At 39.4% G+C, this 25355-nt stretch overlaps 4 protein-coding genes across 16 annotated transcripts in view; 1 reads left to right on the forward strand and 3 right to left on the reverse strand.

The window, feature by feature from the left end:
- The window catches only part of LOC128877189 (protein lap4), a 30850-nt gene extending 20807 nt beyond the window's left edge, over window positions 1-10043 (reverse strand). For 2 of the 7 annotated variants that reach the window (XM_054124290.1, XM_054124288.1), the window contains exons 1-2: window positions 9610-10035; window positions 9228-9345 (exon numbers count right to left, since the gene is read on the reverse strand). In XM_054124290.1, the coding sequence (XP_053980265.1) occupies window positions 9228-9345; window positions 9610-9771 (280 nt within the window). In that variant the 5' untranslated portion in view covers window positions 9772-10035. Of the gene's footprint in view, window positions 1-9227; window positions 9346-9609 lie in introns of all 7 variants that reach the window. The other 5 variants (XR_008457203.1, XM_054124286.1, XM_054124287.1 and 2 more) reach the window with 5 other exon arrangements.
- A 938-nt stretch (window positions 10044-10981) lies between these two features.
- Window positions 10982-12587, forward strand: LOC128876551 (peroxisomal membrane protein 11C). Of its 2 annotated transcripts, XM_054123017.1 has the most exons (5): window positions 10982-11173; window positions 11330-11573; window positions 11705-11883; window positions 11954-12022; window positions 12126-12587. In XM_054123017.1, the coding sequence occupies exons 2-5, from the start codon at window positions 11343-11345 to the stop codon at window positions 12343-12345; spliced, it is 699 nt and encodes a 232-aa protein (XP_053978992.1). In that variant the 5' UTR covers window positions 10982-11173; window positions 11330-11342; the 3' UTR covers window positions 12346-12587. The 2 variants fall into 2 exon arrangements, with proteins under 2 accessions (XP_053978992.1, XP_053978991.1); XM_054123016.1 differs by having other exon boundaries at window positions 10982-11573.
- Window positions 12588-13937: 1350 nt separating this feature from the next.
- On the reverse strand, window positions 13938-21475 carry LOC128876549 (cytoplasmic polyadenylation element-binding protein 1). 2 transcript variants are annotated; one of them, XM_054123008.1, is made up of 12 exons: window positions 21333-21475; window positions 19188-19596; window positions 18766-18905; window positions 17081-17331; window positions 16859-16985; window positions 16405-16771; window positions 16109-16341; window positions 15928-16020; window positions 15685-15850; window positions 15482-15609; window positions 15332-15412; window positions 13938-15251 (listed from the first exon to the last, which is right to left on the reverse strand). In XM_054123008.1, the coding sequence occupies exons 1-12, from the start codon at window positions 21351-21353 to the stop codon at window positions 15087-15089; spliced, it is 2181 nt and encodes a 726-aa protein (XP_053978983.1). In that variant the 5' UTR covers window positions 21354-21475; the 3' UTR covers window positions 13938-15086. The 2 variants fall into 2 exon arrangements, with proteins under 2 accessions (XP_053978983.1, XP_053978984.1); XM_054123009.1 differs by lacking the exon at window positions 21333-21475 and adding an exon at window positions 20019-20164.
- A 227-nt stretch (window positions 21476-21702) lies between these two features.
- On the reverse strand, window positions 21703-25301 carry LOC128876550 (cell division cycle protein 16 homolog). Of its 5 annotated transcripts, XM_054123013.1 has the most exons (13): window positions 25108-25301; window positions 24868-25020; window positions 24618-24782; window positions 24370-24529; window positions 24207-24287; window positions 24035-24134; window positions 23869-23948; window positions 23700-23789; window positions 23303-23612; window positions 23003-23165; window positions 22736-22928; window positions 22460-22653; window positions 21703-21917 (listed from the first exon to the last, which is right to left on the reverse strand). In XM_054123013.1, exons 1-13 carry the CDS (start codon window positions 25222-25224, stop codon window positions 21705-21707), a joined length of 2019 nt encoding a protein of 672 aa, XP_053978988.1. In that variant the 5' UTR covers window positions 25225-25301; the 3' UTR covers window positions 21703-21704. The 5 variants fall into 5 exon arrangements, with proteins under 5 accessions (XP_053978988.1, XP_053978985.1, XP_053978987.1 ...); XM_054123010.1 differs by having other exon boundaries at window positions 24035-24287; window positions 25108-25298; XM_054123012.1 differs by having other exon boundaries at window positions 22460-22650; window positions 24035-24287; window positions 25108-25293.
- Between the last annotated feature and the right edge of the window lie 54 nt (window positions 25302-25355).

Consider the following 25355-nt stretch of genomic DNA (forward strand, 5'->3'; position numbering starts at 1 on the left):
AACGATACGCCGTCCCGTGGTTTTCTGATTAAAATATCCGACCGAACGATGTTAGATACTATTGCACCGATGCGTAATATGTAGATGTATTTTTCGCGCCAACGGTAAGAACGAGTTCAAAGAGTCAAGGTGCTTCAGCGATATTTGAAATACGTTTACACGTACAATATACGGGATGATTGATTCAAAGTATATCGAGGTCGGGTTATAAAAGATGCTCGATGAGAAAGTGTGTTACGCGGAGGATACAGCGAGCTAAATAATCCGAGCGATGCCGTCGCGGCGCAACAGTTCCGTTCGATGAAACGTGAATGCATCGAACGGGAACGTAAACAATTGAAACGTGTTTTTCGTGAAAATCTCACTGCGTAACAAAGTCGGAAACGCGCGCGATCCTGCGTTCGCGAAATAAATCGCGAAATAAATCGTTCGAAACATGGAAAGAAATATTTGTTAACCCGCGATACACAGAGGTCTTTGTTGTTCTTCTCGGTAAGTTACTATCTTTTTACGCTAACGACACTCCCTTCGCTTATTCGAGTAATCACCGGTAAAACAGCGCGAGGCTACCAACAACGAGCAATATCGTTAACGAGAGGTACGGGATGTTCGAGAGGTAGACGAGTTACGGCCGTTTTATTGTAAAATCGTTTCCTACCGCGCCCCCGTGACAATACGCTGGCATGACCCTGACGTTGCATCTATTTCTCCATCGAATCGGTCGATTTTCAGTAGCCGCGGAATCGCGGTCAATTACCACGCCTATGAGCGACGCTGGTAACCTGTAATTAAGCAACCGGTAAATAACACAAAATAGCTCCTCTTCGTTGAACGCGCCCGCCACTGTAAACATTATAAATAGCGCGAAACATCCACCCTCGGCCTTTGCAATTTGCCTTGGAATAAGAGGAGGAGGGGGAGGAGGCGGCGGAGGCGGAGGTGGAGGCCGTGTAACATACAAGGGTGGGGAGATGAGCCGACTGATCGTACACGGAACACGCGTCAACTTCCGAGTAAATGGAATCTCTCGTTACGCAGCCCACGGAAAAGACCAAAGGGCCTAGCCGATTAAGATGGTCAAAACTGTCCTTAGAGCTTTTTCGATAGCTCTTGAATCATACGAAAGCTGACCAAGAAAAACCCTTCCGAGTAAAATTTTAGCTCTCTAGCTTGCCCGTGAGGGTAGTTACAGGGTAAAATAGATATTACGCTTTCCGGCGCATTTTCCGGTCTCAAATGCGTTCTGAAATTCTGAAAAAATAAAAACTGAATTTTTTCGACGTTTTGCGAGTTCGGCTGCGAGTTTTTATTGTTTTTGACAATGAACCAGCCGAACGGAAAATTTCAAAAAAATTGACGACACTGCCTGTTATAGTACTTTATCAGGGAACCAAACAGTAGAATAGCATGTTTTCATATTTTTGAGAAAAAAATATTTTTCCGAGTTTTTTGAGGTTTTTAATTTTTTACGATCACAGTTTGCAACAAAAAAATCTGAAAAAATTCTCAAAAATGCGCCTCAGGATCCGGTATGTGTCAGATTTTTTTCAGAATTTTAGAACGCATTTGAAACCGGAATACGCGCCGGAAAGCGTAAAATCTATTTTACCCTGTAGCTACCCTCACGGGCAAGCTAGAGAGCTAAAATTTTATTCAAAAGGGTTCTTCTTGGTCAGCTTTCGAATGATTCAAGAGCTATTGAAAAAGCTTTAAGGGCAGTTTTGACCATCTTAAATCGGCTAGGCCCTTTCTCTGTCCCCCTCCTCCGCCCTCGCCCAACTACCCTAAGAAGCCATTCCTACATTTCATAATCACCGATGGACTCTTTAATTCGTTATTACAACGTATCCCCATCTGCCGTCTAATTGCACTCGTTCATTTTTCTATCGTTGATGGGTAGTAGTTTTCACGGAACGGATTTATCGGCGAACGGGAGCGAATCAGCCTTTAGAACTCGCTTCGAAGGGACAAAAGGGGAAAAAAAAGGGTAAAGCGAGAGCAACAAGGGTGACAGCTTGCTTTGCGGTTTGTGCAAGGTTTACAGTCTTACGTAATACGCGCAACACGTGAACGCGTAGGAAACTCGGAGGGGAAAGTTCGCAAACTAGAATTTTCTGCACCGGATGATTCGCTTCCCAAAGGTTAAAGACATTTTCCCATCGAATAGATTTCTTCGCGAATTTATACCGCGAGAAAACGACCGATCGAACGTTTCCGTCTTGTTCGTAGACTGGTAGCGGATTCCCAAACGAACAGAAATACTTTTAATATCGATTTTCCGTGTAGTCCACTAATGTACGGAAATATCTGTTGCGAGAGTATAGAGGCACACTTGCAACCACAAATTTATTTCGCTTAAATATGCGTGTATGGCTCGAGACGAAGCCGACGGTAGGGAGAAGAGGCTCTCGAAAACAACAAAGTGCAGGGATTAAATCTTACTCGGAAGCCACGCCTTACTTTTTCTTCGAATCGTACGTATCCCGTATTCGTGCGTTCAGAAGTACAGGGTGTCCCAAAAATGTTGGAGGTCCTTGAAAGGGGTGGTTCGGGAGGTGATTTGAAACAACTTTTTCCTTCGCAAAAATGTCGAACGGGGTTTCGTTAAGTAGATATTAATAAAAAAAACCCGACCAATCAGAGCGCGCGAATACCGTTAGAGCGGCCGCGGTAGCGAAGGCTACGCGCTGAGCGGCCGCGTCAATATCCTTCGATGCACGTCGAGTCACTTGTCGCGTACGAGAGCGGCTACCTAGCGCGTAGCCATCGCTATCGCGGCCGCTCCAACGGTATACGCGCGCTCTGATTGGTCCGTGTTTTCCGTTAATATCTCCTCAACGAGGCCTCGGACAACAATTTCGCAAAGGAAAAAGTTGTTTCAAATCACCCCCTGAACCACCATTTTCAAGGACCTCCACCATTTTTGCGACACCCTATATATTATATAGCAGATGATATCTTCGCGAAAATAGTCGTTTCGAAGAAAGAAAATACACGGCCACTCGCCGCATTCCGATCGGTCGTGTCCTCTCCGTGCGTTGCATGTGCATATGTATGTACGATGTACGTACATTGTACACGCGAATGCAACGTCTTTCATTAATGGGGTAGGTTTCCTGAACTGAAACCTGTTGCTGTAAACTCATATTTCTTGCACGAAACGAGTTTTCACTGTCAACCAGTTCCAACTATTCCAGATTCCTTATCCGGATATAAATTTGAAAATTATTTTGCGCGCATTTATGTGAGCGTTAACCTTTCGCGGCTGCGTTTCCCCTCTCAAACCATCAAACAAATATGGAAATCAACGTTTACCACGACTAAAAATTTACGATAACCGAGAAGTCGGGACTATCGAAAATTAGATCGAAAAGGTTCGATATTCGTTCTTCTATTTTCGATAGAAACTAATTGCGGTACTATCGCGGTATTCGAAACTTGCAATTTTCATTACGCGGTTTCGTTACAAAATTTTACAGAGTCTATAATCTAGCGCGGCAGGATGGTACCTGAGAAAACAAATAAAAATGCGTTTAAATTGCAGCCAACAGCGTAGAAAAACATACAGTGTAATTTCGCGGTAACATCCGCGAAGCGTACGTACGCACGAGCGACTTTGATCGCCGATAATCGACAACTATCGCTACTACGTCTTATCTGGAGAACTATTAAATTCTATGTATCAACATTCGTATATTTTTTTTTTACTTGTAAACAGAGGAAAGTAGCGTAAGAATTAGCCGGTCGGGATTCTTTTGGCGGCACACGACCGTTCGTTATCGCTCACCGATCGCGAAAGGGTCGGGCAGAGGTGTCTCGGCTTCGATTCACACTTTGTTTAGTAAAAAATTCGCTGATCGGCATTCTTTTGGCGGCACACAACCATTGTCGCTCTTCCGTTTAGCCGTTGACGAGCAGTCGGTCGGCCGGCGGATTTTGTGGAAATCGATCGTTCCGAATAAAATGATTTTTAGTAGAGATTCGTGTTAATCTATATCCATCCTGAAATCCTCTCACAGTAGAAAAATAGGAGTGCCGATGGAAATTCGCGTAAGCGACGTAACCTGTACACGTCGGACTCCCGTTCACACGCACACACGTGGGTGGTTTAATCAAGGGGCAAGTTTCCTGAACCCGAACCTGTTGCGGTCGCGGTTTATCTCTTCCATGATCGCGCAACGAGTTTTCACGAGATCGTGTCTCGTGTCGCGGTCTCGGTATTCGTTGCGCGTAGCATTTTTGCGTGCAGATTTCCGATTCGAGCACGGTTACAGGTACGCCGCGCATCCTCGTAACTCGGATGATGCATTACTACCGAGAAACAATTTAAACGGGACGCGACGCTTTTCTCGTTCTTGTTACGAAAATAATTTTCAAACGATATATAACGTAACAACAACGAAACGCTCGTTTATTCCCAGGCAATTTAATCGTTACTTTCTCTAGTTTCCGGAGTAAAGGTCAACGAACCGTCTCGCTTAAGCGTGCCGGCTTAATTGGAAACGATAGAGTTACGCGAAACTCGTCGCATCGGTATGGAATCGGTATGGAATCGGTATGGATAATATCGGGCATCGAGGGCAAAGACGAAACGAAAACTCTCGGCAAAAGTCGAGAAACTGTCGATCGAAAAAGTGAAAAGAAGGGAGAAAAACTCTGTATACAAGTCCGACGTAATTACAAGAAAGTGTGCGTGTATCGCGAGTCTTCGAGAGAGAAATGCGTGCGGGAAACCTGTTACATCGACGACCGAGAATGACCGGTGCAGGAGGAAGCGCAGAAAAGTTCTGGCACGTTTCTATAACTGAAAACGTCCGGGAAGCCAGCGCATGTACATACGCGTCTCGCGTAACCCAATTGTAGAGCCTTATTAAGTTTCCCATCGGCGACTCGCCGCGCAACTCCGATGTCCTCGCTTTTAACGCGTCGATTAAAAGCCGAGCCGCAAACGTTCCGAGATTTATTCACCGGGCCAGACCGATGGATTTTTAAATAAAATTCGTATACAAGCCGGAACGAAAGCGAACCACGGCGAAGGATAATTCGATCGCTCGAAAGAAGAACTTTAATTTCCCCGCAGTGAATCGCTGTTCGCGCGTTGTTTTCGTCGTATACGATCCTTGTACCGTGAATTTCCTTCAAAAATTGTTGCCACTCGACACGTAGGAAAAACCGATAAACCCGGCGGTTTAATCGATAAAGGGCGAAAAAAGGCGAAGCTGGTAATTATCGGCTCGCAAAATCCCGAAAGGAAACGCTGGCATGGAGATGACACGTTCTCTCCGCTGCAACAGGCGTTAACACTTACAAGGGGAATACACGGCTGACTAGGCACCGACTTTAATGGGCTTTCACATGGTGAATCCGCAGCGAAAATAAGTCGCGACACGGTGTTCGAGTGTTCGTTCCTGCGGGCTTTCGTATTCCAAATTTGTTACTTTCGAACCGGTCGTTAAAACCGTCGTTTTTCTTTTCGTTATATCGGTACCTTCTCGAACTGTTTGACTAATTTGTCGTTGCGCGTGCACGGAATTGCGCGAAGGAGGAGTTACTCGACGGCCGTGACGCTTGCTTCCACGTGAAAAGCTTCGCGACACGGTAAGATACGAAAGCGTGGCCAACGTATGCGTGGATCAACGTCGTATTTCACGTACGCGACTGTGAAATTGTTTACAGCGAGAGCTCGTAACGCTGTCACAAGCTTAACACGTTACACCGTGAAACGTAACGCAAAATGTACGAAACGTTCGAACGTTCAACGTGTTTGTTGCGAGATTAAATATAATACACGTCGAGTTTGTTAGTAAAATCCCAGGAGAACTATTAGAAATAAAGCGGTTATCAGAACGATTGGTAATTATAGAGAACAGGTACATCCTCACCGATTTCAATGATTTTTAAATACGTCGCAGAAATTCAACATTTTGAACAACTTTTTCCTATACATATAACCGTCGCTCGACCTTAGTTTCCGAGATATTGGGATGCACCTGTTCTCTATAATTACCGAACGATTATTTCCATGACTTGCTGGGCACAGTTATCGGTTATCCGCTCGTCAAAGAGTTGGGCAAAATTGAATTCTCGAATGAAACACGACCAAACGTCGTACGTCTAACTTTCGTACGTCTAACTATCGGTGTATCGTTCCATCGGATAGTTATCGATGAAAATTACATTCGTTACTGTCCGCCTGTGCATCATTCGGTGAGAGAAATTTCATAAAAATGACTCGCAAAAAGCTGCCGTGGTACACGGCCGTGTTCCACGATGATGCAACCGGTAGTGCATCTTGATTACATACAATAAAAAACGAGCAACGTCGATCGATATTCATTTTATCGATAGCACGGACCGCGCATACAACACGCGACACGTTCGAATCGAATCTCGTTAAATCGAATTTCAGGGAAAAATTACGTCTGGGTTATTAGGTAGAAAATAGCGCACATTTTATTAGGTACCTGTATAACTTTCGTTTGGCAAAGGTCATCGACCACGTGGCCTTCTATTTCGTTAAAAGGAAAATGAGCGATAATTGCGACAGTTCGGTCAGCGTTTACACGTAACCCTAACCTGCGTTAATTACGTTGATATACCTTCGAGAAGAAGAACGATAAGAAGAAATCGTTGTAAATCTCGCGCATGACATCAAACAAGCTGGAAATGGAAAATTTGATCACAGAGTAATCGTGACGATTAATTGTCTCCATAAAAGAATAATCCTATCCTGGCGTTTATTTAATCGAAAGAGCTGTTTGCTAAAACCGTGCCAGCAGTTTCAAGCCACTCCGTTCCACGTTTGCTCGTTCGCAAAGGCAGAGAGGCTACGCGATCCAGCGGTATGCTAAGAGCATTCGAGGGTTCGTGACATTTCAATTCCTGATTCTTTTCGGAGCTTCCAACGGAATCGTTCGTCCGTTCCGGGTGCTTAATTCTACGATACAGAAAATCAGACGAATCCTCTCTATCCATCGGTTTTATAATTAATCGGGAAACACCTTGTACGACACATTTTTCTCCGTGTTCCGATTCGGATCGGAATTCTAGACTCTTCTCATTTCCTACAGTTCTACGGTCCTCCAAACAATGTTCAACCTCGTTAGAAACTCGCTCTTCGTTGAAAGATTTATCAACGCGATGGAACAAAGCGAAATGGTTTCACGAGATGACATTCAAAATTCAAACTCCCTTAACCTACTTGCTCTTTGAATGGTATGCAACCGCGACGCGTGTTCTCTTGTTCCTTTTCCGGCATCGCTCGCACGGTGGTAATAATTCTTGCATCTGTCGTTCCTCGACGAATGCTAATCCTCCTGAATTCGAACCGATCGTAGATACAACGAGATCTTTTTCGTGCCGGGTAAATGCACGCGCGATAACAGACAAATACGAACGCGTAAAGATGAACGGACGATAGAGCATGTGCTCGTACGTTCCGAACCTAATGACTTGTTGGGACATGTGTCACACGGGCATACGCGCGAAAGAATAGAAGAGCGGCGAGGGCGTGTTTATCGATAACGATAGTCGGCGCGCAACGGAATAGTTATGTTGAGAATATACAGTGGGTGTACAATGTACCGATCAATTTCCCAAAAAACTTTTCTGTGAAATTGTAGTTTCTTAACTTCTTTTTTTTTGTAATCAATGATATCTTACATATTCTCGGATGTCTCTAAGGATAGATATACAGTCCGTGAATGAAGTATTCGTACAGCAACCCATTTCAAATAAATGGTTCATGTACGAATACTTATTACACTGACTGTAGTCCAAACAACATTTCCGAGACATTAGTTACGAGTGTTGCAGAGTATTTAGCGGTAAGAGGCATTCCGGAAAGAAAAGGAAGAGGAGAACGAGGGGAGAGAGAGAGAGGTAAGGATGGATCTCATGGCAAAACGAGGCATTCGCCACTACCGACTACGGTGCATTCCTCTTCTGTAGCCGTCTCGCATGTGAAGTAACACATCCAAGTTCTGTGTGTGTGTGTCGCGGGTGGCGAGAGACGAGCATAAGGTAAACATAAAAACGCCCAAGTGGAACGGTAAGTAAATCCAGTGAACAGCGAGAAGGGAAAGGAAAGGCTTCCCTCTTGGGAAACAACATCGAGCCGGTGCCGGTGGTAAGAACGTTTCAACGTATCTTTCAACCTACGAGGAGGAGCCTTTGCATCGTCGCGTCGTTAGAAAGTGAACCGAGATACAGTTTCGTTACTCGCGTCTTTTCGTATTCTCTTCGATTCGAGAATCCACCGGCAACGTTTACGAGACGAAAGAAAAATTTCACGCTTCCGGTCGACATGCACGGTCTGTCTAAAAAGAAACCGAACTTTTGCTATTAAAAGAAAAAAGTACAAGTAACGTTTTTACACACGCGTTTATTTACTCAAAATAATCTCTTTGTGCGTCAATACAGCTTGCAGACTGCGTAATTGACATTTCGAAGGACCTTTGGAGCTCCTGTTTTGGTAGCCCGTTTAGTACGGCTTTAATAGCAAAAGTTGTGGATATCACATTTTCTCCTTCCTCTTTTTAACGAAGGCGTAGAGAGCGATCTACGTTAACATTTTCGATAAATTTCGGAATACGAGGAAATGATTTTCAACTCGAATGGATTTAATATCTGCGAAAGAAAGACGCGCACCGTGATAACGGAACGGACATTACTCGTTAAGCTGTCAGATTATCGCGGTTAATATACCGCTAACTATGTGGACCGGTAGTAAGAGTAAAATAAGTACGATATCAACGATAACGCGCCTCCAGGAAAGTACAATCTTCTACTAACACTTGACACTAGCGTGGCTTATCCACGGCCTATCAGACACCAACGATCAAACTGAGGTTCCCGTTAATAGTCCGGCTTGTTTCGTTCTTTTCTTTAATCCGATCCCTTTTGTACGTGCATTATTACGCTCAGTTTTCTCATTGACATCGTCCGTGAGACGCAAACACGTGCTTCGTTCGAAGCCGTCGACACGCGCTGCTGGCTACTGGTGTGCTAGTCGACAGGCCCGTGCACGAAAAGAAAGGACGATAACCGGAAAACGAAGAGAAAAACATTCACGAAACGTTCTCGTCTAATGAAACATCGAAACGAAACGAAACGAAACCAAACCAAACGAAACCAAACGAATCGAATCGAATCGTATTTTTCCTGCAGCGGTCGCCGGCGATAAAACCGTCCGACAACTAAACAGAGTAATAAAACTGACCACTCACCGTTCCTGGATACATCCAGCTCCACGAGATTTTCGAAATTCTGGATATCCGGTGGCAAACGGTGAATTTCATTGTCGCTCAGCCCAAGCTTTCGTAACCTTTGCAGTCGGAAAAAATTCTAAAAACAAAAACGTAAATAGTTGGTACGAGTTGAAGTGTTCGTTAAAGAAACAATGACAGTCGGGATACCCCATTCGGTATGTCGTGCACGTATTTCGTCGTCACATTATAGTCGATGGAATGATACGTCATGGACATAATAGAAAGAGCAAAGGAGGGAGAGAGATACAAATGAGCGAGAGAGGGGAAGGTTGAAGCAAAAGAAAGAAAAACGAGATACAGTTGTAAAACACAATGTTGGCATGTAGCGGTATTTGCATACCTTTGGTAGATCACGGATATGATTCGCGTCCAACAGAAGCTCTTCCAAGCTTCTCGAGTATCGTAAAATATCATCGGGGACGCTCGGCAGAGAGCAGTGACGCTTGTCAACGTATTCCACCTGCCTGTTACACCCTTTAAAAATCGGAATGCAGCGGAACATGGTATCCTTTTCACTATCAATCACGTTAAAACAGCACCGAACATAATTCTCCCGTAACCTTACGGAGGCACACGTCGCTATTTGCACATATTCATAGGTAAGATTGGTTAAAAGAACACGGAGGAAAACGAGCGGCACGACACACACTTTCACGCCCTACTCGGCTTTAAACGCGCTCACGGCTTGTGCCTCCAAGTCTGACGTCATCACGTCTACGACGAACCACTGATCACGTTGCTCTAAAGCGACAAACAACAGTGAACGAATACGACGCTTTGAAAAGACGGTTCCCCCACTCCGTCTACTCAAACATGGAGTCACGATTCATACAGAAGGGAAATATCAAACCAAATACTTTCTACGGTTACAGTTGATGCTCGTGAAAAGATCTATTCGATTTTCTTTTTCTTTGCGATTAACTTCTATCAAAGATCTACTAAATATTTCTTTGAAACCCACGTCTATACTAAATACAGGGTGTCCCAAAAATGTTGTAACACCTTGAAAGAGGTGGTTCGGGAGGTGATTTGAAACAACTTTTTCCTTAGCCAAAATGTTGTCCGGGGCTTCGTTGGGGAGATATTAACGGAAAACACTGACCAATCAGAGCGCGAGTATGCCGGTTGAACGTAGGCTACGCGATAGGCGGCCGCGCTCATACGCTACCGCGAGCGCTCCATCGGCATACTCGCGCTCTGATTGATCAGTGTTTTCCATTAATGTCTCCTCAACGAAGCCTCGGACAACATTTTCGCTAAGGAAAAACCGTAACCACCGTAATCCAATTGTGTTCAAGCCAATCAGCGTTTACATCGAACCGCGTTCTACCAATCAAATATCGAAACGCGCTTATACTTTTATGTAATATAAGCAAATGTTTTTCTTTTTTTTTTTAAGCGATTCACATTACCGTAATACTTTCCTACTAAACTGATATGCGTATGTACGTATATAAATAGAGCATTAATTTTAACGTTCTGAAAGAAAGTCGATACCTGCGGCACCAATCAGGACTAAAAGGATCTAATCAGGACCAATCAGGACTCTTGCCACAAAGAAAAAGATGCCTTGATTGGGTAGAAGAGCTGGCAACTTTCCCTTTACGTGGCACTGGCACGTATCAATGTCACCATTGTCACCTGATGTCACCAGGTGTTACCGAACCTACGATTCCTACAAATGCGTTCTGTTTTCGCTGAATGAAGTATATACATATAAATTTCCGATATAATTGTATATGTATATATTTTAATTTGTTATTAACTCAAATATAATTGATACCGATCAATTCAAATGAAAAACAATACATGTAATAATGTTTCTACCTTTTTCATGTTATCTCCATTCGTAAATAACACTGTTACGTCACTTATCATTAACACATTGTAAATAAATATAATATGTAAGTCCTTTTTTTTTTATCGACTTTATTTGCTTAAACTATCACACGATAACCGTTCGAGAAAATTTATCTGTTATTACATTGTAATAAGATCGCGGTATATTTAAATAAGATATTTATCCACAAATTCTATGTATTTAACGTATTGTGTTCAAGTATTTAAACAAATATGAATATTGCTTTGATATCGGAATACTTGGAAACGTACCAAGGAAGAGACAAATTTTTAAGAACTTTATCTTACACGGCAAAATTAGCTACATTAGGCGTATCGTCGAAGGAAACTGAAGAAAAATTTAAAATATTTAGTAGTCGGATGAGTGAATGCAGAACGGTTTTAAGATTATTGGATGATATACCAATAATTCATCATGCTATAACTTATGGATGGGGGATGAAGGTATATGAAACTTAAAACGAATAAATAATCTTTATGATAAAGGAGATATGTTTCCATTCTATCCTTTATCAAATGTATACGTCTATTACTATTTTTCTAGAGGCAACTAAATTTCATATGTAATGTAATAGGAGACAGATTGGTTGATCAAATGGGCAGAATTGGTACACATTGCAGTGGACATTATATTTAGTTCGATAGAGCATATTTCTTGGGCTGGTGAACATAAATTAATTAAGATTAATACCGAAAAATGGGATAACACTTCGACATGGTTTTGGATAATTTCCTTACACTTGTCGTTAATGAAGTACGTTGAAAGCAACAAATCAAATGCTTTATATTTATTTGAAATTTATCTATGAACATTTTTATTATAGGTCATTGAGAAAATTAAAAATGTTCAATAATTATAAAACTCATCTTGGAGAAGCTAATTGTGATACACAGTAAGTATATAAAAATAATGTAAACATACTAAATTGCCTACAGTACATAAATACAAAACAGCTACAAAGCAGTTTGTGATATAAATGATTTTTGTTTCAACAGAATAGCCCTGACAACAGTTAGTAGACAAGGTTGGAATGAATTATTGACTTCTGTACGATTAATATTAGATATTAGTTTTGCAGTTAGTTATTTACCATCCGGTGTACTTTGGGGGGGCCAATTAAAAACTTGGCAAGTTGGAGCACTCGGCACTTTGTCTTCTCTGATTGGTTTATATCAAGCGTTTAGCAAACGGATAGAACAGAAGAAATATTTATAATGATATACAAATTTTGTACAAAGATACTATACTCTTTTTAGAGAATAGCTATTAGTATTGTAAATATAGATATTTACATTTTATATTAAACATGTTGCATTAAGATTGTAAAATAAATTATAAAAATTGAGAAAAGAAATACTTTACAAATCAGTTTCCTCATTCAATGTAAGATACACGTTTGTACATTACACAATGATACAAGTTTGTTAACATAATAAAGAACAATTTATTACTTTTAATATACCAGTTTTGTGTTACAAGTTATACTTTAACAGGGATATATGTAATAGCAGAAAAGCTAAAGCAATATAAATTATTAATATCCAGGTAAAGCTTACTTGATTTCTCGCTAATGAATGTACTTATGTAGATACATACGTGTCTACTAAAGTTCGAATTATTTTTACATACATATACTTTTTGAGTGTTATTTATAAATTATAGACTTAGGTTTTATCATCAATAAAAGTTAAAGAATAGGAGGCACTTTTCGTATGAACATAAAAAAAATACTTTGCTACCTATGACGCGATGTAATCATTGCCTCACAATTGGTTAAATCTCTTAAAAGTTTTAAGAAAGCTTGACATTATGCGTACCAGTAGCAGTCTTGTTTCTTTAATAATAGATCACCCTGTATCGCATGGTTATCAATGATTTAAAAATAATTTGTGTTTTCCACATTGGAATAAAATCTATGGAGATTACATTAAAAGGCACGACTTATTAAAAGTTTGTAAACAAGATATTTCCGATAAAAGAGCATCTTTAAAATTTCCGTCGGCTCATAATCTTTTTCACCGTTGATTCATTAATTTTTAGTTTAGAAATATGTCAATCTTCTATTTAGAATCGTTTACAGGCATAGCAAACCGATTTGTTTCGTTGACTAAAAACTTTGTGGATACATTTGAAGCTTTCGTAGAAGATATATATATGTATATTTATGTGTGTGTGTATGTGTGTTTCGTATGTCATATTAAAGCACTTTATATAAGTATTTCCTTATATATATAATAACCGTGTTATTTGTTCATTGCATTTGATGTTACAATGCGATATATTACTTTTTGTATTCGTTTTGTTTTCTTGAATCAAGCTAAAATTGTGACTTAAAAATATGATAAACCTTGCTTTTACTTTTTATACTTTGATAAGTCAGACCAATAGTTGTAGAGTAATCTGCAGTTGATTGTATGTATTTTCAATTATAAATCTTAATTACTTAGAATGACATTTTTTTTTTTTTCGAGAAAAAGTATAGCATCGTTCATAGTTCACCTGAGACACTATATGTATAATTGAATATAATTTAAAGTCAAACGAAAAGATTAAACACGTGCAATACGATTATAATTAATTAAGGTAACTTGTGCTACCGATTAGTCTTTACTTTATAGTTTGCGTTAGTATCGTGTAATTATCAAATTTTCACGTTGTAATAACATTTAATACTTAATACTTTGCGTAAGCACAGATTTCTAAGGCCAGGAGTTTGGAAAGGGCGGGTTTGTTACAAAAAGAAGGTAATTTTTTCGAATAATATGAAACAAAATCGTAAAATAGTAAAGGAGGAACGACAATGTAAGTCTATCTGCAAAAATATGATTTTTAATTCACTCAACAAAATGATATCAAAACATCCGAAACTCGATTAGAAGTAATATTACGAAATCTTGTTCAAAGAAAATACATAACATAATATCGTAACAAAAAATAAAAACAGAATCAATTTACTACAATCCGCACCAGAATCGTAGACCGTGTACTTCTCCGTTTCGTCAACAGTTAAACAGTCCCTGTAAACGAAAACTCGCAAAAGGCTTACCGTTTTGACCAAGAATATAGGTTATGGTTACAGTGGCCATTTTTGGCATTATTCTTACACTGTACAATCTAACGTAAAACTACAACGATAGGAAATATCACCGACAAGCGTCGAAATGGAAGAACGGCCTAATGGCTGGCTAGTACCTCGTAGAAAGTCATCGTTCCTGTTACACGAAATTAAACAATCTTCTTCGCGCAAAATAATAATAATAGAATTATTAAACCTCCCTGCCGTTAGAAGACTATAGTAATCTAATTTTGTAGAATAATTTACGGTTAAGCGTAATATTTCGCCGATGGATTATTATAGCGGCTCATTATGTTTGATGAATATGTGAACACGATAAACTTAGCCAGTTTCTCTCTTTATAGCAGTCGAGTGGCTTCCCATTTTATCGCATAAAAATTATTGTCACTATAAAAGCCACAATTGAGCTCATTCGAATTGAATGTAAATGCGAACTCGCGTAACCCACAACTGCTGTATTAATGTGCCGTGTTACCTAATCACACAACTCGTAATTATATTTATCGCAATAAAACGATCAACAAGAGAACCAGTCCCTAAGTAAATACACTAAATAAAAGTAATTTGTTGAACGCGGTGGTGACCGGGTTCGAAATAGGAACTCTTCATGGAACACGATTTTCTTATCTTTCAATTAGTCTCTCTGTACCGCGGACGTACGTAGGAATAACGATAATAAACAAATCGTTGCATTTGCCGATCAGCTGGTATATCCGGTATTTATACATATCGTCAACCCAGCTGCTTGCAGCCCTGCGATAAAAACTAAGTTTGCACTCTGTCAGTAAGTCAGTTGGTGCAACGTCTGTGCAAAAACAAATAGTAAAAAAAAAAAAAAATGAACTTGATCGTGAAAGAGAAGCTCGATAGGTAGTTGTACTTAAATCGTGGGGTTGAACATTCCACGAGATCCGGGATTTACTGGTGGCGATAATCCGACGACGTGATTCGTTTTAGAATTGCGCATCAATGGTTTGTGATACCACATAGATTCCATAGAGTGCTGCCATAGCCAACAGCTGCGACAGAAGTACCGAAAGCACATCTGTGAACAAAGCAACAAAAAAATTCTTCGAGATATAACGCAATTAAGAGAACGAGTCGAGGAAGAAATGCTATTCGTACCACTTCGCGACAAAAATACGGTCCTTGTTGCACGGAACATCCGGAACACATAGAATCTTCTAGATACGGGTCTACTTGTACCTGTTGGGAAATAATTAACGACATTATCATTTTTCTTCCTATAAAAATATAGAATATAGTACTGCGTACCTTTTTCGTAAACTTGGCAGTTTTTATTTCTATAAAAGCAGCTGAAACTGCTTTCATATATGATTGTTTTGTACTGAATGTTACACGACCGGATCCTATCGGGTACTTGTGTTTGTCGGTATCTATGCCTGAAACCAAATTCCATCTTCAACGGTATTCGCCTAGGGATTAACTTTTGTTTGACGTACGTATATGATTTTTACCTGCATAAATAACTCCACGGAATAAATCATCCATTATGTTTGCTAAACCGCTAGCAGTCAGCATGCCATGAAGCGCGCCGACAAATACTGTTTTGTGGGGATCAAGCTTCTGAGACGAAGACTTTACATAATTACTATCTTCGAGGATCCAAGGTATTACTTGTACCTGCGTTACAATTATTATAGACAAGCTAAATTCCAACTGTCACGATAAATAGAATTAATCCGAAACATGGCTCATACCTGTTTTGACTTCATACGTTTAGATGATATCTTATAGTACCAGCTACCGCCATTAGTAAAGTCGTGTGTACAATACGCCAATAGAGTTCTCACCTTAGAAATAAACACGTTTTTTTTTTTAAATCAAACAATGTTTTAAATAACAAAAGAAACGAGAAAAAAAATCAATTTTTGCAAATACCTGTCTTTCGGACTCAAATATGATATATACGTATCCTTTTGGTTGCGTAGCAAATTGATCTTTTCCCGGCCATTCTACTCGTATCTGGCCGAATTGCTTGAAAGTTGCGACTAAAAGGGATTCGGTAATATCCCAAGGTACACCACCGAGGAATACCTTGGACGAATATCCTGATGGTTTTTGAGTGCGTTGCGGCAGTATACCGCTCCAAGTACAAGTTGGATCGCAAAGCGCTAAAACAATTATTCTCTAATTATTAACGTACGTTTCATCGATTAAGCATAACCGTTACGTACCAGCAGCACTTCGATGAAATCGCGCCACACGCTCAAGAGAGATTTGCGGATCCAAAATGTTCATCGTTGGTGAATTCAATGTCACGTGATTCGCAGTGGAACAACAATTTTTCTCGCGCGATAAAACAGAATTCAGAAAACTACCATTTTGATTCGAGCCATAGTGGTGACTGCGATTATGCCTGTGCGTGTGATGATTATGTGACGTCGATGAATTTTGGTACGGCGAAGCTAAATACTTTTTCACCACCATTCGTTGAATCGCAGCTGCCCTATTATTAGTGCATAAATCCACCTCCGGCGACATCAGCGAACCCAGCTGTTGAGGGTAACATCCGTACGACGAGGAGTTCAACGATAAACAATTCTAAAAGATACGAGCATTCATTTATTACGCGTTTTAACGTTTCCTAAATTGGGAAAGGGTTGTACGAAACGGTATACAAATGTGTACCATTATATCGGACAGCGAACCATCCATGCTACTAATGCCGCTCGTCTCCGAATCTGCCGGTGAATTTGATCTCGAACCGTTACATCCCACCGTGTGAGAATATTCAAACGTGGGACTACTGCAATCGCTATATTTAAACAGAAGAAATACCATTTGAACGGTCATTTGTATCATAAAAAAGAAAGAAAAAAATGATGACAAATTACAATGGATCCATCGTACCTGTAAGGCGGTGACCCACGGATAGGTCTCCCATAATAGGGCGAATGAATAGGTGACGTCGGAGAACCCGCGTGCGGGATAGATCCTCGACTCGTTGGCGAGGATGCTGTCTGATAATTGCTGCTCGTAGACGAGTACGAGTACGGACTAGAGTACAAACTACTGGGGCTGCCGGGCGTGGTAACAGAGCTCGGCGAGCTCGGAATGTCCAACATCGACGTATTCGAGCGCATCCCGTTTCTATCATCGTACTGTACAACACACAAAGTACGAAACAAGTGATTCTTTTTTCGCAGTTTCTAACGTTTATACTATTCTAGACTTATACTAGTCGAGGCTTCCAGGTGTAAAGCCGTATGACACGATACTTGACGAGTTACACCTAGAACCCTTAACCCCAACGCAAGTAACATATAATGCGGTCCTTTCCCCGTGAGTTTGTCCAATTGTATCTGTGACATCCCTTCGACGGTAAGTTCCATTTACTCAACGATAAGAAAGAAAAAGACTCCTCTTTGCGTTTCTTTCTCTAAACTCGCAACACTGTCGTTGGCACGTGTCCAAGATTACGTTAGAAAATAAAGGGTAGGAACAAACACGGCGCACGATTACAAGTTCACGGGAAAGCCGAAGCCAAGAAGAGACTAGAAAGGAAGAAAGAGGACCGCGATGGAGCCGTTTGGCTCAGGCTTGTAAATTCTTGGCTATCCAGGAATCGGGGTCGCGCTAACGCGCGACTATGCGTAATTTGCTTCGCTGAACGCATTATATGCATATACGTCGGGTCCAACGCGCGCAATTCGATGGTCCTTGGCGGTCCTTTATGTACAGAAATGGATCCAGCGAGGGTAATAAAGTTAAAGGCGTCGAGAACAGCCTGATAAAATGTCCATTAAAGCGTCTGGTCGATAAGGCACGAGACGCGGGCTGCGAGGCACGATTTTCGTACGGCTTACCCTTATTGTTTGTTCTACTTTTACTACAAAATCAACACGGGATTTTAAAACAGATTTCCTTTTGGAGAGAGGAAAAAACAAATAAAAGAAAATTCGGCCTGGAGTTTCATAGAACGTAGAACACGAGTCGCGTTTAGGAACAAGGAATAAGTGAGATGCAATCTGTATCGACATACGTACATGCACGCGCGCACGTATAATCTTACATCCGTCCTTTCGATTTTCCACGGTCAGTTTAGCTTTAGCCCCTGCCGGTTACAACATAAACATCTCGCGTTATCAATATTTGTGCTATCGCAAATTGACGTTGGAAACGTAACGAATACATCGAAAATCGATACATCAGGTAGCTGGAAGGTCTATTGTGAAAAGAAATTAGCCACGATGGATAGAAAAGAAAGTTCGAGGAGTAGTTGGACCCCCTCCAATAAGGATAATCATTGTTCCGGTTATTGTATTGGCAGCAAGCAGACGTTTCATAATACTGCCTACTTCGACGTTTTTGGGATTTTTACCGCCGTACTACTACTTTATAACTGTAAATTAATTAAAAACCAGCTTCACGATCTTCACGTTCGTTGCGAGACCGTCGAAAGGATCCTGTACTTTATCATATATAAATATGAATAAATAGAAAAATATAAATAGAATGTATAGAATATAAATATATATATTCTATTTATATTTTTCTATATGTATATACAAATAGAATAAAAGAAAAGACGTTACCTGATAATGCTGAGAGGATCCCTGATTGCTCTTCTGATACTGATAATTACGATAACCAGTAGATCCAGCAGTTGATTGACTAGCCATTAACGAGCCTCGTGGTAAGCCCAATCCGAATAAATCAGAGATGGACATGTCTCCTGGGGTCAAGGAGAAAAAAAAGATAGTCGCTATTTAAAAAATCACAAAAATACGACCACAGCCGCGACAACTATCAACTATCAAACTATCAACTGACAAACGACAAACGGACGCGCTCGTTGATTTTAAAATAACGAAGAAGACGATTGGAACGAATTAGAAATCATTCGTCGGGCGTCGTTTGAAAACTAACGTTAAATTAACGACGGGGGCTTCGAACTACATACATCGGAAACGAACGTTTCTACTATTCGTAAAATGATGAAAAAAGAATATTTTACCATCGCTATTGTTCCTTTTATTCGGTTGTGTGCAGGATACGTCGTGCGAGTATCCTTGGAAGCTCGGCGGTGACGGCAAGTCTAGTAACAAGTTGCTGATCGATTGCAACTGATGCAGTTCCTCCCGTTCACGATCGCAATCGCGTTGCTGCTGCAGTTTGTCACGATTTACTTGTTCCCTGTCACGTTGCTGATACTGCAACTGGTCCCTCTCCCGTTGCTGCAGCTGTTGAGTGGACACGTGGTCCCGCTGCAATTGCTCGCGTTGCATCAGTTGCAGCTGTTCGCGTTGCTGCAACTGTAATTGATCCTGGTCGCGCTGAGCTTGCAGCTGCAAGCCGTGCGACACTTCATTTCGGTCAGGCAAGTCCGTTACTTTCACTCCGTCAATATCGTACGTTAAATCTAGCTGCGAATCAAACAATCAGACAATAGTATTTTTTTTTAAATATTCGATTAGTTGCGCGAGTGTGCGAAACGAAACTAAAGACGTAATACATGTCATAGAAATTCGATTAGATCTGAAAGCGTCAATCACGATTCTACATTGTTATCGGATAATATTCCGTTACATTTATTTCCCAACGTTTTCCAAATTTGTAAATTATCAAAGATCGTATGACGATTATTCGAACGGGCCGCACCGTTTATCACGTCACATTAAACGTATTTATCGCGTAATTTCCGACCGGTGGACAAAAAGAGAATGAAAATAGTATTTATTTGATCGCGATGCTATTCCGTACTAAATAACGCTAAAACGCGATATATCGATTCGTTAATTGATCGGTAAATAACGAAAATTGTGAAAATTTAATGCGCGTCACCTACCATCGGATTTCTCGAACTCATCGCTGCGAGCGATACCAGCGAACTATGCCGCGAGCTTTCGGTACAGAACAACGAAAACAGGCGCTGAAGGACGCCACTCCCAGTTCGCGTTCGTGGAATTCGGAAAAAAAATTTTGCAGGGCCAGGGTAAATGTTAAGGCATTCTAGAGACTTAACAGGAATTCCAAACTTCGTGGTATCCGACGTTGTCAAGTTCAAATGCGTACGGGAACTAAGGACGTGTAATGTACGCAACTAGACGACATACGCGTAAGTATATGTATGTATACATTCTAAAAGTCTCTATCACGATATTACGGATCGGATCGAACATACGGCATACACCGTTCGTTTTCGAGGGCAAATCTAACCCTTCGATTCATCGAATGGTGCCAGGCTCGCACCGATATCGATTCTTTTTACGAAAGTCGTCGGTCGTATGACCGTAGAATAATACATAGTATACATAGATTTAGATTATATGTACATGTTGGTAGAAATAGGTGAAACTCGTCTCGATTTCGAGAAATTTCAACTTACAGAGCATGTCGCGTTCCAGAGATAGAAGATGCTAAGTATTATCGACAACGGTTAATTTAATATTTTAAGACGTTACCATATCAGCCGGGGCTAGAAATATACTTTGTGGTAATTGAGCGTAAAAAAGTAAAAATTTCACGATTTCGATTGACTAATGCAACCGATTACGATACGTCGTACATTGTCGCTTCGATACTCTGCTATCCGTTCTATACCGGTACAATGTTTTAAACGTGTATTCATCGAGTCGTCGAAAAGACGAGTTGAATTTCTCATTTGGCTTGTTTAGTTTTGTTCAAACTTCGAAATGACTAGTAAAGAAAGGGTTAAGGGCAATTTCAGAGGGCGCACCGTATATACGAATAAAGTTTGGATGATCGGATTTAACGGTGTACGAAACGCAACGTGTTTTGCACGTGGACGGACGCGTTGTAGCTGTAGCTGAAACGTACGATTCGATTCGCGTGTTTGTTTACAAGTGAGGACGCAGGACATTCCTTCGTATTCGGTTTCACGTTCTAGATTCTACGGTACAATTATCGCTCTGTACAGACGTACATAATTTACACGACAAATTTCCTTTTCGAAGCAATCCACGACCCCAACGAAATTCTAAAGTAGGTTACCAATCGACCGCGTGACAAGTTAAAAAACTGAGGACCACGAAAAATGACATGCAGTCAAGACGTTCGTACAGGGAATGTAAAGAGATGAATATTATTATAATAAAGGGGGGAAAAACGTGTAGGTTTTGTAAACGAATAAACAACTTACCGATTTTATTAACGTGGGCATGTCGATCTTCGATTGAATCTCACTAATTTCTTCAACTGTTCGGATCGACGTTCTCCAATTTCAATGAATTCAGCGTGATAACTTTTGTGACGCGTTAAACAAATTACGAGATCGATGTCGCGTGAATGTTGCGTTTCAACAGGATTTCTCGTGTCAACGAACGCCGAATGTTATATACGCGAATTTAATAAATTAGAGAATCAACAATTATCGTGTTACATTAAAAGTTTAGAATGTTCGATCCCACCGGATTATTAATTATTCGCCGGGGGATGATATTCGTATCGGTTCAACTTTCAGAATCGCCCATTTATATGTATAATTAATTCGTTGGTTCAATGAAAATAAAATTTATTCTGTTTGTTCAATGTTAATGTCGATGCAGCAACGATGGAGACCGATGGAGACGGAACGCCCATTCTTCAGTTCTTCTCCACGTTGCTTCATTCCACTCTGTGAACTGAATTGAAGATCTGTCTCTCCCTCTCCCTCCCTCACCAGAAGTTCCATCTTCGGTAAACGACGGCGTGGTTCGCGAATGCGCCCTTGTGAAATTTCATGTATCTGTGACAAAATACGAAATTCTATGTTATTTTACATATATATTATTACTCGTAGGCAATTTTTAATACTTTATGACTTTTAGGTTCTGTATGGTAAAATGAAAACTATTTATTTTATTACGAGTACGATTTAACACTATATCTGCAGCATTAATAAAAAAACATAATTTCATTATTTTCAGTAGTTTTCATAAATTTTCTACAGATATCTACATAATTAAACGAGATTTTCTCTAGTGGTTGATTGACCAACTATGCACCTGAAATTTTTCTTGATATATATAAAAGTATATTATAAAAAGTATCGTATCTGTTATACTTGGGATTTACATTGAATAATAAAGGGATGCTATTCGGAGGAAGAATAAATTGTTTTTGTCAAGCAAAATTAACAATATTACATAGACAAATCTATTTATTGTATACAAAAATTTGAGCATTTTATTTATACTCTATATGCGCTGTCGACGAATCTAACATTTCAACTTCGGAACTAATATCGCTAGAATAATTTACTACTACATCTCGTGAATTGCTTTCCACCTTATCGGGAGTATTATCTTCAGCTTTACTCGAATCTTCTCCCCATCCAGAAAATAAATTCACCCTTAGTTTATCGATGTCCTGATTCCCTGGCTCGGTTATATTACTTGTATTCTCCAAAGATTCTGTACCTTCTGTTTCTTGAAGTCTAGCTTCGGGAAATTTATATTTTGGAATATCGATGCGTGCATCTGCTAACGATAAGTATTATTTATTAATGAGCTCAATGATATGCAATCATTTCAAGAGATATTTTTAAAAATTTATTTCTCATACCAGGATACGGTGGTGACTCTTCTATAAGTTGTTCCATAACATAAGTCAACATAGTTGTTGTAAAAGTGTCGTCTCTTCTCAGACCAAGCGCTCTATGAAAAGCATCGACGGCTTCTTGAGTATTGCCCATTAGTGCATGAATAAAACCTACCGCTGCATACGTTGATGGATTTAAAGAATTTAATACCAATGCCTGCAATTATTAGAGAGTAGCAATTTCATTTTATATATTATACAAATTATTAGTTCAATTTTGAATTTGTTAACCTGGTGATGATATTCTAATGCCTCTTCGTATTTCTTCATTTTTCTACAAGTGTGACCTAAGTTATTCAATAATGCTTCCCATTTGCTAGGTAGTATAACGTCTTTTAGACCACCTTGAATTCGTTTCATGGCTTCTTTAAACTGCTGTTCGGCAGTTTTGTAACTATAGTTTGTGAAATTATAATTTTCGATAAATTAATGAGATTTTACACGAAATCACAAAAGGATGGAAGTACACTATCGCGTTGCATAAAGAAAACATTCCAGAAATAAAATCAAAATAAATATGGAACTGCTTACTCTAAATTATAAAAAGATATAACTCCCATCTCGTGTATAACAAACGGATCATTCGGGGCTATCCCTTGAGCCTGTTGGAAAAACTTGTCAGCCAATTTAAGATTATTCGTTAAGCCACATTCGAGTCCAATGTATAAAAGTGGCAGATGACAACCTTTCATTAATTGAGAAGCTTTAAAATAAGCGGCCATTGCTTGATCGTGTTCATTTTCTACGGCGAAAGAATGTCCATAGGCTAACCATGCAGGACCGAATAGTCTATCCAGTGCCGTAGCTTTCGCCAAGTATCTTCTCGCCGGATCACTTTTACCTATAATTAAATGTTTTTCTTAAATAAAAATCTAAAAGGTTTCGTTCGACTATCGAGGAAATCATTTAATCAAAACCTATAACGTACCTATACTGTAATAATAACATCCAACTGCAAACCATGCTAAGGCCATGTCTGGATATAAGTCAACCAACTTATGCGCCAAATAAAATAACGCTAAAAATATTGTTACATTTTATAGAAAACTGTATAGATTATAAATTATTTACTTTCTAATAAAATATAACATATTTACCATTAGTCTTTTTTAATTCTACTAAGCATGCAATATGCACAGGTAAACACGAATTGTGGTATGGATCTTTTTTTAATATCCTAAAATACAGTGACAAAAATCATAAATTTTAATGACACAACTAAATAAAATTGTATTTATGGTAGTTATTATTATGAAAAATTACCTTTCGGTAAGCGAGAAACATTTATGGTAGTCACAGTTGTAATACAATCTTTCCGCTTCCGAAACTTCCATATCCAAGTTACCTAATAATCTATCTGTAACTAAAACTCCCATTACGCTACAGGTTACAAGCGTTTGTTTCTTATTCGGTTCCTGATATTTCTTGAGCTTACTTTCGTACAATAATCGTAAAAGCTCTGTCTCGGCCTCTGTACATTGTTCATTAAATGGAAGGGATTCCACAAGTTCTTTTTCTGATAAAATTATGTATAATGTTACAAGGGTACTCATTTTTAATTTTTATTATTTTTACGTTACATGGATGAATCTTCTTACCTTCTGAAGCTGAAAGCATTTGATTTTGAACTAATGCTTCGAATGCTTGATACGAATAAACATCGCAATGTAGAGCCTGTTTATAACAATCGGTTGCCACAGCTCTGTTATCCATAGCTTCGTACACTCGTCCTTTCACATACAATATTGAACTTTGTATCTACCATGAATTTACATTAATTAGTAAAATCATATTAAATTATTAATAATAATATTTAAAAAGTACGAATTTATTTATACTTAATCACATTTTTTGGAGCATCTTCCAGCATGTCTACACGATCTGCAAAACTGATACCAGATTGCGTTATATTTGTACATATTTCTGAATCATTTATTACTTGAAGCGCTTCATTATATTCTTTTGCTTCTAGAAGACTTCTTACTGTTAAATAGTGACACATGACATCTGTCTACAAAATAGCATCGATATAGTTTACAAAAGTATACATAAGGTGAACTTGCTAACCTACCAAAATTCATTAAATAAAATTTTACCTTTTCAAGTCCGTGACTTCTAATAAGATGAGCAGCTCTGTGATATTGTTTCATTAGGTACATACAATGTGCTAAAGTGCATATATCCTTAGGATCTTCGTTACTCAATGAAACAACCTTGTCCGCCCAAAATAATGCAGCACTGTGCAAATGCTGTAAATAAACAAATAGTCAGTTTTCTCAAGTAACTTCAAATTATTTCGAACCTGTAACGAAGCTCGAAAAATAGGTGAAACTTACTAGATCAACGTATGATTTAATTAATTTCCTACAATTATCCAAGTTAATACTTTTATTCTCTAACAAATTATGCATTTTTTCACATTCTGCGTTAGCATTAATACTTTGACGCGCCATGTTTAGTTTAAATTTTAAAGGTTAGGTTAGAACCTTTGACTACGATAAGTATTTATGAGTATGGACCTTTGACTATATAGTTATATGTAAATATTGTATGTTGTCAAAAGTTTACATCGTTAGATGAAATG

The sequence above is a fragment of the Hylaeus volcanicus genome, chromosome 5, assembly GCF_026283585.1.
Source record: "Hylaeus volcanicus isolate JK05 chromosome 5, UHH_iyHylVolc1.0_haploid, whole genome shotgun sequence".
Classification (NCBI taxonomy): domain Eukaryota; kingdom Metazoa; phylum Arthropoda; class Insecta; order Hymenoptera; family Colletidae; genus Hylaeus; species Hylaeus volcanicus.

Coding starts and splice junctions, on each gene's coding strand:
- LOC128876549 (XM_054123008.1), bottom strand. CDS start 21,353: ATGCCCACGTTAATAAAATCG. Junction 18,906..19,187: donor TAAAAGGAACAATAGCGATG/GTAAAATATTCT, acceptor CCTTGACCCCAG/GAGACATGTCCATCTCTGAT. Junction 16,772..16,858: donor GTTCGCTGTCCGATATAATG/GTACACATTTGT, acceptor CGTATCTTTTAG/AATTGTTTATCGTTGAACTC.
- LOC128876550 (XM_054123010.1), bottom strand. CDS start 25,224: ATGGCGCGTCAAAGTATTAATGCTAACGCAGAATGTGAAAAAATGCAT. Junction 23,949..24,034: donor TGTTTCTCGCTTACCGAAAG/GTAATTTTTCAT, acceptor ACTGTATTTTAG/GATATTAAAAAAAGATCCAT. Junction 23,790..23,868: donor AGAATTAAAAAAGACTAATG/GTAAATATGTTA, acceptor CAATATTTTTAG/CGTTATTTTATTTGGCGCAT.
- LOC128876551 (XM_054123016.1), top strand. CDS start 11,343: ATGAATATTGCTTTGATATCGGAATACTTGGAAACGTACCAAGGAAGA. Junction 11,884..11,953: donor TTACACTTGTCGTTAATGAA/GTACGTTGAAAG, acceptor TTTTTATTATAG/GTCATTGAGAAAATTAAAAA. Junction 12,023..12,125: donor GAAGCTAATTGTGATACACA/GTAAGTATATAA, acceptor TTGTTTCAACAG/AATAGCCCTGACAACAGTTA.